A 12,692-nucleotide genomic window follows, 5' to 3' on the forward strand; every position below is an offset into this window, starting at 1 on the left:
TGTGAGGTGTGGTTAGAGTTCATGAAAATAAATGTTAGCAATAAAAACTTTTTAAAACTAAGTTAGAAAAATGAACACAATTTGCTTCCCCACCAAATTATCGTATTATTGGAGGCCCCGATTCTTCTTTTTTTTAGGCGATGTAATAAACCATATTTTTGAGTAGGTTTCCTCCTCTCTTTATTTTGGTTTGTATATTTTTTATGTTGCAAAAATGCTTCCGGGAGATTTTTTTAGGATTCTAAACGTTTACTTTTTTTTTACACTTTTTATTATCTTCGAAAAATGTACACAAATGTAAACAATCAGTTTACGAGTTGAAAGGCATCGTTAAAATATTTGTAGCGAGTTCTTTTCATTTTATATTTTTATTTCGTCCTCTTCAAGTCCAATGTAAACAAGTTCTTGATAAGCCGTTCCTCTTAAGGAATCCAATTTACAAAATTTATACTTCTAACGATTACTATGATATTGTCCCATTGACTACTGCACACTCTTTAAACCCTCGAGTGGTCTCTGGGCCTTGATAAGTAGTGATCCCTTTGTAAAACAAAAAATATTTCAATACTTTGATGTGCTAGTTTTCCTTTTCATTTCAAAATGCACGCATTAATAAAACTAGCTCCAACACTATTTGTCTCTGCTAATTTCCTTACGATATTCGTTTTCAGCATACCTGAACAAACTGAGGGTTGGCCCCCCTCATATGCCGCCTGTTCAAACATGGTCGCCAGTGATTTACATTTCAAAATACACGCGTTAATAAAACTAGCTCCAAAACTATTTGTCTCTGCTAATTTTCCTTGCGATATTCGTTTTCAGCATACCTGAACAAACTGAGGGTTGGCCCCTTTCATACACCGCCTGGTTAAACTGTTCAAACAGGGTCGCCAGTGATTTACATTTCAAAATACACGCATTAATAAAACTAGCTCCAAAACTATTTGTCTCTGCTAATTTTCCTTGCGATATTCGTTTTCAGCATACATGAACAAACTGAGAGTTGGCCCCTTTCATACACCGCCTGCTCAAACATGGTCGCCAGTGATTTACATTTCCAAATACACGCATTAATATCTCGAAAACTATTCGTCTGTCTGTGCTAATTTTCCTTGCGATATTCGTTTTCAGCATAAGGGGCAAGTTTTCCGGGCACTGGTATAAGTGCTATGGGTTCATCAGAGCACATCCCATTAAAGTACTTGTAAACAGGGATGCAACACTGAGGCGATGGGACAGACGTTGGGGATTGACCTATAGCACGCACGGGGCCTATTAGATTAGATACTCTTTTTTTTTGTTGTTTTTGTGCTCAACGATAAAAACCGACTTCTTCATTTGTGTTTGCTTCTCATTTTCGCTTTTTCTCTGATAAGTGTTTCGCTAATGTGAAAAAGAAAACATGTTCGAACGTTTGCTGACATGTATTGGATGTGTTCCTACCAGTATTTTGCTTAATTTTCGAGTTTGGAGCGATTATCGAGTCTCACAAGATGTGTGTAAAATGTCAGACACTTCTTTATTGTTCTAACTTAAAACCGTGCGCTACTTTTGTCTGTGTTAAATAAACGTTTTAAAATAAGTTAAAACAACAAAAATGTGATCTAGGTAGGTAGAAGAGTAACTTATCTTGCCTTTGGTAACATTCATTTTCTTATATATTTATTTGTTCACTACTTTTTCGTTTTGTTCTCTTGAATGCGAAATATTCGCCGTGGAATTTACACGGGTCACGATTATTTCGTTTTATTAATCTTAAGTTTCATAGAATAAAAAGTTCAGACACAACTTTGTCGAGCGATTTATAATCGATTTCATTTAACTTCTGTTTGACCCCGGCACGTACGATCCTTTCTCTCCTTCCCCCACTCTCTCTCTCTCTTCTTTAGCTTGGTGACAAGTGATATGCTTATGTGTGCGTGCGCGTGTGTGTGTGCATGTGTGTACATGCGTGCGTATGTGTGTTGTCGTATTCACCAAAATTTAAAAAAATAAAAACTTTTTTCCCCGACCGGCCGGATTAGGGTTGTGAGGTGTGGTTAGAGTTCATGAAAATAAATGTTAGCAATAAAAACTTTTTAAAACCAAGTTAGAAAAAAGAAAACAATTTACTTCCCCACGGAGCCCCCGATTCTTCTTCTTTTTTTAGGCGATGTAATAAACCATATTTTTGAGCAGGGTTGCCTCCTCTCTTTATTTTGGTTTGTATATTTTTCATGTTGCAAAAATGCTCCCGGGAGATCTTTTTAGGATTCTAAAGGTTTGCTTTTTTTTTACACTTTTTATTATCTTCGAAAAATGTACACAAATGTAAACAAGCAGTTTACGATTTGAAAGGCATCGTTAAAATGATATTTTTCGCGAGTTCTTTCAGCTGTATAGTTTTTATTCGTCGTCTTCAAGTCGAATGTAAACAAGTTCTTGATAAGCCGTTCATCTTAAGTAATCTGATTTACCAAATTTACACTTCTAACGATTACTATGATATTGTCCCATTGACTACTGTACACTCTTTAACCCCTCGAGTGGTCTCTGGGCCTTGATAGGCAGTGATTCCTTTGTAAAATAAAATAAAAACATTTCAATACTTTGATGGTGAATCTATAGTCAGACTATGCTAATTTTCCTTGCGATATTCGTTTTCAGCATACCTGAACAAACTTAGTGTTGGCCCCTTTCATATGCCGCCTGTTCAAACATGGTCGCCAGGGATTTACATTTCAAAATACACGCATTAGTATGTCGAAAACTATTTGTCTGTGCTAATTTTCCTTGTGATATTCGTTTTCAGCATACCCGAACGATTTTAAAATGGACAGTCCGAATGTTAACGAAGCACACACACACACACACACACACACACACACACACACACACACACAAAGACAACGTAAACTCAGTGAAAGTGTCTACTGTCGATAAGCTAGTTGTAAATTAGATTACTGGCTCTTATGAGTTTTAGTCTAACCACCCTTTACAACTGTGATACAGTAGAACAGTCCGTCTCTGGACAATTAGCAGTGTATCGCATAACTCAATGACAGTGTCGAATGTTGACTAGCTAGTTGTAAGTTAGGTTACTGGCTCTGATGTGTTACACTCTAACCACCCTTAATAACTGTGATACAGCGGAACAGTCCGTTTTGGGACAAGTGGCGGTGATCGCATAACTCATTGAAAGTGCCGAATGTCTATTAGCTAGTTGAAACTTAGATTACTGGCTTTGATGAGTTTCAGTCTAACCACACTTAATAACTTTGATACAGCGGAACAGTCCGTCTGTTTCGCATAACTCATTGACAGTGTCGCGTGTCGATTAGCTAGTTGTAACTTCGTAGCCGAATGCCCCTTTAAGAAGAGACTTGAAGATAATAATTATTGTTGTCATTTGTATTGTTATTCTTATCGTCCAGCCATGCACGTGCAGAAATCCATTTCCAACTCAACTGTGTTAAAAAAACTTACTTCTCCTTCAACGAGACAAGAACGCCGACACTCGACTTCGCACCGATATGACGATTCATAGAAATTAAAGCTGTTGATTTTATGTATTGAATGTTACAACTTTGCCCCCACTCCTACACACACAGACACAGCGACGAACGAACCTGGCGACGCTTTCGATTGTAAATATAAGAGCGTTGTCGGCGGCGACAACCGGAAATGGCAAACCCTGTGTCAGTCAGATTTCACTTTGAACTGCGAAATAATTCGTTTTAACTAATGAGACCTGTGGAAATTCTAAGGTTAATCCTTCCGAGTTAAGACAACAAAGCGTAAAATTTGAAAAAAAAAAAAAAAATACAAAACAAATATATAATATGTAAATGTTACCAAAAGATACCAAAGATAAGTTACTCTTCTAAATATATATATATATATATATAATTAAATAATCTATATATCTTTAAAAATGAACTTATCTGTATGTCTGTCTGTGTGTCTGTAATGTTAACGAATTCCGCTCGTTTGAATACTCCAGAAATTTGTCTGTTAAGGGGTCAAAGTTATACCATTGAGAACTCTACCAAACTCCTCCGGCAATTTTGAGTCTAAACACTTGAAATTTTAGATATAGGTTCCTTGGACATGGAAGCCGTTATTTTATTTTATGTATTTATTTATTTATTTTTTTTGCTCAATTTGCCAAGCCTCTACCTCAGGGCCACCAAACAATTGCCACGGAAATGGAAGAAATTAAGAACTAATTAACTACGAATTTGGGAGAGTACAATGACAATCTAGAGTGTTCGAACGAGTGGAAGTTGTGAACATTACATAGATGCTAGTTGATTACCTTATAACATGGCAATGTGTACGTTTTATTTCTTTTGCTCAGCATTCGGACAAATGAGTTGACAAAAAAAAAATTTTAAGAAAATAATTTTATTAACGGTAAATGCGCAAGAATTACGGGTGCAAAGAATTCTGCTTAAGTTTCTTTTAGCTGCTGTTTCTGCTCGTGTAAGGACTTCTTCAGGATGTTTATTGTTTTCAGTCAACCTGGACTTCTCTTTGCCACTGGAATCAAGTCGTGTTGACTCAGGAGAAGAGGGGTTAGTGATTGTGTAACCCGTGCTTCACTGTTTAGTGTGTGCCTATCATTCGGGTAAATGAGTCAACAAAATAAAACAAAAAATACATTTAGAAAATGATTTTATTAACAGGAAATGCGCAAGAATCACGGCTGCAAAGAATTCTGCGTCAGTTTCTCCACTCTGCCTTTTAGCTGCTGTTTCTGCTCGTGTAAGGACTTCTTCAGGATGGCAATGTCTTGCTCGGTCTGTAGGGAAGAGAAGATAAACAAAAAATTCAATCATTTTATTGTAGACTAGCATTTCAGCCCGGCGTTGCCCGGGTGTTTGGATGTGTTTGTTGAGCAAAAAAAAAAAAGTGGTAGTAGGAAGACAGGTTTGAACACGTACCCCAAAGGAGGAAAAGAGCAGGAAAAAAACCTGACGTCTTTGCTGTAACGCCCACCGCCAAACCAGAAGTGACATGTTTAAATTAAAGCTAGACAATCGAAAGGAAAGGATGACTTTTGAAAATATTGGCGAAAAAAAGCGACCCCCCCCCTGTAGAAAAGTGTCCAGTTGAAGATGAAGTTATTAACATCTTTAGCCATTTTTTTTATATTTGTCGTCTGAAAGGTTGAACTTCAAAACGATACTGATCTGTTAAAAATCCGTCACCTCTGTCGAAAGTTTTAGGCAGACATGCAAACATACATACATAAATTTATATATTGGTAACTAAAAATTTTTGATCCAAACCGATTAAAAAGCTTGCCCTATCTCTGAATACCCTTTATGTAAAATTTCAAATGTTTAGATCAAAACATTGTCTGAGTAATTTGGTAGAGATCGCAACGGTCAATTTTTAAAAAAACTTTGAACCCCATTATGACCCCTGAACATTTGTTTTGGGCTCAAATCAAGTTATTAAGTTAAATCCATGTCCAAGGAAACTATATCTAAAATTTCAATTGTTTAGACCCAAAATTGTCGGAGGAGTTTGGTAGAGTTCTCAAAGGTCAAATCGTTGAACTTTGACCCCTTAACAGCCAAATTTCTGTCCGAAAACGGATTACAAAGATTTTCCCAAATCTCAGTACCCTATATATCAAATTTCGCGTCTGTAGACTGAAAATTGACAGAGTTATTGCGTAGGGGAATGTTCACGTTTATAGATATATAGATATGAGCAAAAATATCTTGCCTTTGGTAACAGTTATTTATAGAATTGTTAGATGAAAGTCTAGAACAGTTCTAACAAATCAGTCCCTCCAAATGTTAAGAATGGCTTTCTAAATAAAGTTCTCCATCTTCGGTTCGTAAACTTCATAAGTAACCTATTAAGTTGTTAGGTGGAGACTTGCAATGTCTGTTCCAATGTCTGAGTCGCCTTGGCCATGTGCCAAAAATTGATACATCATCGTCCTAGTGACTCATGGCCGAGGCGACTAAGACGTTGGAACAGACATTGCAAGTCTCCAACGTGCTGAGTCCAATCCTGAGCGAAAGCAGTGGCAGTGACAACACAATGGCAGTGACAGGGATAGACGCAGCAGCAGCAGCAACAGCATTAAGCGGTAGCAGCAGGGACGGCCTGAATGGACCGAGAACATGGTACCCCAGAACAATAAAGGGTTGGGTTCGAAATTCAAATAAAAGTTCGCGAGTTTGAGATACACCTGAAGAAGGCTGAAGGATAATACGGCCGAAGCGTAGTGAAAAAAACACCGAAGATGAGGAAATGAGTCCGAAAAACGAAATCCATAATATCTACACTCCTATAAATTTTTTTTTTTTTGTGTGTGTAATTATATTCGTATTGAAACGCTTTTCTTCTATTTATTTAAAAAGATAATACAACTTTGTTATATATGGCTCGTAGCTGGGTTCATTCAGATTCGTGTGAAAGAAAACGTGGAAAGAAAGAAAGGGAGACCATGACAGAAAGAGACGAAGATATATATTTCTCTCACATGCAAGTCAGTCTGGTTTCCGATTTTGAATGGAGTAGACATGGTTGAGATTTCACTAAGATTCATAGGACTAAAGAAACATGTGGAACTACCAAGAAATAGAAGAATAAGCCACACAATGAGATATACACATAAGAGACAAAATTCTCCCCCTCCCCATTATTTTATTCTACTTGTGAGTCAAGGCCTGAAGACCACCCGAGGATAAGGGTTAATGTATGTAAGGTGTTAGTGCAGTAATAGTTAATGGTATAAATTGGATAGAATTTTTATTATTTATGGGGACGGCTCAACAAGAACTTGTTTACATTGGATTTGAAGGCCAGCAGATAGAGAGTGAGGAGGATTCATATATAGTGGTTGTAGCTAATCAAGTGTTTTTTTGTTTTTGTTAAAGTTTTGCCAGGGGGCCCGTAGCCGGGGTCATTCATATTCGTATGAAAGAAAACGTGGAAAGAAAGAAAGAAAGAGAGGGGGATATCTTTTCTCTCGCATGCAAGTCAGTCTGGTTTCCGATTTTGAACAGAGCAGACACGGTTGAGATTTCACTAAGATGCATAGAAGTAAAGCAAGATGCGGAACTGTCAAGAAATAGAAGAATAAGCCAAGCGTTAATTAATTAAAGGAAGCCTTCGATTTGTTATCTTGTACAGCTGCAAGCGACAAAGAAAAAAATGGTGAACTTTATCGCATATATATGCATCGCAATTGCATTCACAAATACAAAGAGACACACAGGATGAGATATACACGCAAGAGGCAAAATCCCCCCCCCCATTTTAGTCAAAGTCCGAAGTCCACTCAAAGATAAGGGTTAATGAATGTAAGATGTTAGTGCAGTAATGGTTAATGGTATTTGGGTAGAAGTTTGATTATTGATGTGGACGGCTCAACAAGAACTTGTCAATCATGAAGCTTCCCAAGACGAGAGCCATTGATTTAAATTGGGACGTGATGGGAGTCAGAGCGATCATGATGAAAATAGAGAAGGTTCTGTTGTTTTAAATTTACTGGGGAGGAACCATTTTAGACATGAATAGTAGTCTGAAGAATCCAAATGTTATGAAACGTTGCCTTACCTGTGAGAGTTCAGCATCAATAGACGCTATATCTGGATCTTTCGTTTCCCATGACTGCAACATATTCAGGTATTCTTTCAGTGATCTTAATTTGTAAAAATATATAACAATAAATGTTAGCTTCAATTTTAATATTTGCTGCTTCTGCACTATTGGGACGAGATTTTGTAGTCGATAAATGGAGTTTTCAGATAAAAAAAAATAATGGTTTTAATTGATTTTTTTTGTCAATTCTAATAAATTACAATGTTAGCTTCCAAATTATGCAGTCGAAATTACCTAAATATTACTGAATTATTAAAAAAAAAATTTAATCGTGTTAGCAAGTGAAGAAATTTCCGCCACCTTGTTTAACTTGAAACATGCAATGTACTTACGCTAATTTCTCTCGTTGGGTTTTGTAATTCAATAACAGCTTGTTCGTCTCGAGCACTTCCAACCGCAGATTAGCATCAGTCGCCTCCTTTGAGACCCGGAAATCGCTCGGGGTCATCAGCAAAACATCCGAGTCTTTTTCCTGAACTGGACCAGGACCAGCATTCTTGGCTAATGGATTCCCAGACTGAAGTTTTGTATCGGGCTGAACGTCTACTAGCTGCGGCTCGGGAGAAAGAACCAGTCGGCTTGCAGGAGAGAGTCTTTCAGATGAATTCTCGGGAGGAGTCTGGTTCATTTTAATCAGCCTCTCTGGCCCTTCTTCAAATCTAGGTTTGACCAAAGGTTTTTCAATCGTAAACTGTAAAGAAATGAAATTTTAAATTCAAATTCATGTCAAATCCTGGTGAAAATGAACAAACGGTGCAGTTTTAGGCTTTTAATATATGTACATTTGAGTTCTGCAACCATACAAAAAAAAAAAATACAGCAAAATGTCACTTTAAATGTAAGATCCCTTAGCACATTGAAAAATAGAGTGGAAGGGATGTCACTTGATGTATGATCCCTTAGCACAATGAAAAAACGGATAGGGAGAAATAACTTTAAATGGAAGATCCCTTACCACAATGAAAAAAAAAGTAGTGTATTGTCACTTTAAAGTTAACACCCCTTAGCACATTGAAAAATATGGTGGGGGATGTATGATCCCTTAGCATAAGGAAAACTAGAGTGAGAGGATATCTCTTTAAATATGAGATCCCTTAGCACAATTAAAAATAAGGTTGGGAGTGGGATTTTGTTTTAAACACATTAAAAAATAGTAGGGGTCAGAGTGGACCTGGGAGCAAATAGCAATTAAAGGGTGGCTCCACACTCCCCAAAGCCTGCAAGCTGGGGCCTAACCACTGGATATAGTGTAAGGTCATATCCAGGACCACAGATATATATAGATAGGTACAGAGATTGAGAACGCACTAAAAATTTGGCTTCATTTCGGTACCTAACTTACCTGGGTGGGTTGCCTGTAGGCGGAGAAAAACCGTGTCACACAGACAGACAAACAGTAGGAAAATTTATAATAAGATATAACAAAAATAAAAAAAGAAATAATACCATCAAAATAGACAATTCTCACCTGATTTTCAATGTCTTTGGTTATAGCTTTTTCCATCTTGATAGGAATTTCGGGACTGAAAAAAGAAAAACAAATTGCTAACTTAGCGATACAAATCCGATACATATATATATATATATTTAAAATATAATTATTTTTTATTTTTTTATAACTTTTTACAAACGAAGCACACATTCGCATAAACACACACACACAAATACTTAAACACGCACACATTCACTCTTCAAACTAAACAAGTTTAACTCAGCACACACACACACACTCGCATAAACACACACACACACACACACTCGCATAAACACACACACATACTCGCATAAACACACCAATACACACAAACACAAAGTATTACTCTGTGTGTGCGTGCGTGCGCGCATGTAAACCAACCGGAAAAGCACGCCCACATTCACTCTTCAAACCAAACAAGTTTAAATCAACCAATGAAAAGGCAGCTACGTAACACACACTCCATAAAAGGTAAAAAAGGTTGTAACGTCGATTGCGATCTGTTTGATTTTTCCCGGAAAAATGTTAACCGTTCCACATCGATGGTCAAATTTTTTTTTTTTTTTGCTTACATGGAGGTCAGAAGCGACTCGGGGATAAGGGTTATTGTGTGTATTGTCTATCTTGCTCCCTCTGTCCCCCTCTCTCTGTATGTCGCTCTGTCTCACGCACTCCGCCTCCTCCCTCCCTCCTCTCTCGACGTATTTTTAATCAAATTTCTATTTTCTAACGTCAATTTTAGATTTAAAAATTTGAAGGAAAACATGAATTACCTCCCTTTGTCCTTTCAAATTCCACTTCGTTTTTTGTTATTTTATTATGCAATAAATTGAAATATTGAATTTCAAGCGAAACCAATGATATCTACTGAATTGTCATGTCGCAGTACTGAACATATCCAAAAATTACGAAAAACGATTCTAGAAAATTAATCTTTTCATCAAAGAAATTTAAGAATATAAACTGTGTCAAAATACTATTAGAAACTCACCGATGACAAAATTAAGTTTCTTATATGTATATTATATAAACTGTGTGAATCACTTTATTGCAGACTAGCATTTCAGCCCGGCGTTGCCCGGGTGTTTTGAGGTGTATGCTGAGCAAAACAAAAAAAAAAAAAAAACGGTCAATTTTTTTAACTTTGACCCCTATTATGACCCCTTAAAATTTATTGTTTATGGCTCAAATAAAGTTATTAAGTTAGATCAATGTCCAAAGAACCTATATCTAAAATTTCATGTGTTTAGATCCAAAATTGTCGGAGGAGTTTGGTAGAGTTCTCAAAGGTCAAATCGTTGAACTTTGACCCCTTAATCGCAAAATTTCTGTCCAAAAACCAATCACATCGATTTTCCCCAAATCTCAGTACCCTGTATATCATATTTCGAGTCTGTAGGCTTAAAATTGACAGAGTTATTGCGTAGGGAAATGTAGATACACAGACACTTTCACTTTTATAGATATATATAGATAGATTAGTTAAATATGAATATTTCACTAAATATTCGTCAAAAAATAAAATTATATCATCAAAGGATTGCTTTAAGGTTTGTTATTTCTAAAAATGTTATTTAAATCCATGCGATATTCACAAAGTTATGGCATTTTATTCTTTATCGAAGAATTTATACTGTCCATCGCTTTTATTGCTGGTCTCTTTAAATGTTGTTTCAGGACAAAAAATACAATGTCTAATGATGAAAACCTTATTTTTAATATTTGTTTTTAAATATATTTTTATGTCATAGAATAATGAAAAAGAAGCACATTCTAGGTGCTAAGCCTCAAATAAATTATTTATCGACATATCCGCCATTTTTTTAAAACAACCTTTTGTCTCCTGGGGAAATCAATCGTTTGATTTCAAAAAGAACTTATGGCTCTAGCAATATCAACTATATTCTCCACAAGGCATCTTTTGAAGTAAATTACTCTCCTCTCTCCTAAACTCCTCTTTTTAATATTGACCAGAGATATTCAATGGGCTTAAGGTCTGGAGAACACGGTGGTCAGGCCATGAGAGTTTCTCCAAAGAAGCCCATAGATTCAAGGAAGAGATTCCAACACAAAACCTATCAAAGAACACTGCCCAGCACATAAAGCACCTTGGTGCGAAAGTTCATAAAAGCTGGCCCAGCCATTTTAGAGTCCAAAGGGAACGAACTCACAGAAACACAGACAAAGTTCCAATATTGATATTCATCTCCGGAATACTCACCTGGAATTTTCTAGATCAACATCGTGGGAGTCGTCTAAAAACGACGGATAGAGAGGCTGTGGCCGATGTGTGGGAACCAATACTTCGGAAGTACTGAAAAAAAAAACAAAAAAAACACAAACACAAGAGATGAGTAACGTGTACACTTTTTATTTATTTAAAACTAGCAGGGAGACCCAACGTTGCCTGGGATTAAATGATGATTAACGCTCCAATCGTCTGTTCCGTCTTTCATCGAAGGCATTCCGATATGAAACCTATCTAAGAACACTGTCGGCCACATGAAGTACATTCGTGTGAAATTTCATAAAAATCGACCCAGCCGTTTTTGAGTACATAGGGAATGAACTCATATAACGTTACTTCCCCACCTAACCTATTTTTCAATGTGCTAAGGGATCTTACATTTTAAGAGATATCCTCTCACCCTAGATTTCATCGAGTTAAGGGATCATACATCACCCCCCATTTTTTAATGTACTCAGGGACGTTCAATTTAACGTGACAAAAAGTGTGTTATACTCACAATGATATTCTGGGGTCACCAACTGATATTTCGGGGAAGACGATTGGTCGGTGTCTGGTGATTCCTGAGTTCGGTGCCACTAAGGCTGACCTATGACATCTCGCAGCAATTGTTTTCTGGTGCCAACGGTGAGCAAAATGTCGAACCTTATTAACGATGGACACAGCTGACTGAGCAAGGAAAAAAAAACACAACGATTTTACACATTTAATTTTAACGTCTGCAGATTCAAAAAAATTATACGAAAATATAAAATTAGAAGCCATTTGCGATTAAAATGGACAGTTCTCCAAGATTTTTAAGAGGGGCCCTTTTCGGCTCCTAAATTCCAGTGAAGACCACTGAGTTTTCCTATTTACTTGCCTCCCCACGAGGGCAGAGTTAGGTCGGTTTTTAATGTGGGGAAAATCCAGTTCGCAAAATGAGTAACTCTGGATAAGAGCAAGAATAAAAATGGTCTCAGTCATGAAGGATTTCTCCTCCACTGACCGAGGACAGAAAAGGTGAAGTGTACCATCAGAACAGATACTACACTGTGATCTTGGCCCGAAGGTCAGATAGGTGCCAGCAAAAAAATTCAATGGGAAATGACTGCTGCGATAACGCAAATTCATCTGCAAAGTTTATCGGAACAGGTGGAGAGCATTAGAAACCTGGGTAGACTTGTTGTCACTCAGATTCCAGGGAACACCACAGATTGCTCTCAGAGAGAAATCTTTGATGACAGTCTGTGTGAAAACTCCTAGAGAATACAAATAATATTAATAATAGCAAGACCTGTGGAAATTCCAGAGGGTTCATTCATATGTAATATAATGATGTTGGCATTCTGCAGATGTTCAGTGTAAATGGAGACGCTC

At 37.0% G+C, this 12,692-nt stretch overlaps 1 protein-coding gene across 1 annotated transcript in view; it reads right to left on the bottom strand.

Moving 5' to 3' along the window:
- Window positions 1–4,639: 4,639 nt before the first annotated feature.
- LOC145270675 (uncharacterized) overlaps window positions 4,640–12,692 on the bottom strand; it is an 8,843-nt gene continuing 790 nt past the window's right edge. Inside the window, exons 1-5 of the mRNA XM_080126304.1 lie at window positions 11,833–12,692; window positions 11,307–11,399; window positions 9,080–9,134; window positions 7,567–8,302; window positions 4,640–4,783 (exon numbers count right to left, since the gene is read on the bottom strand). The exon at window positions 11,833–12,692 is cut by the window's right edge and continues 790 nt beyond it. Coding sequence (XP_079982430.1) covers window positions 7,940–8,302; window positions 9,080–9,134; window positions 11,307–11,399; window positions 11,833–12,098 — 777 coding nt within the window. The 5' untranslated portion in view covers window positions 12,099–12,692 and the 3' untranslated portion in view covers window positions 4,640–4,783; window positions 7,567–7,939. The remainder of the gene's footprint in view (window positions 4,784–7,566; window positions 8,303–9,079; window positions 9,135–11,306; window positions 11,400–11,832) is intronic.

Source organism: Euprymna scolopes, chromosome 46, assembly GCF_053919585.1.
Source record: "Euprymna scolopes isolate OS-2025 chromosome 46, ASM5391958v1, whole genome shotgun sequence".
Lineage (NCBI taxonomy): Eukaryota > Metazoa > Mollusca > Cephalopoda > Sepiida > Sepiolidae > Euprymna > Euprymna scolopes.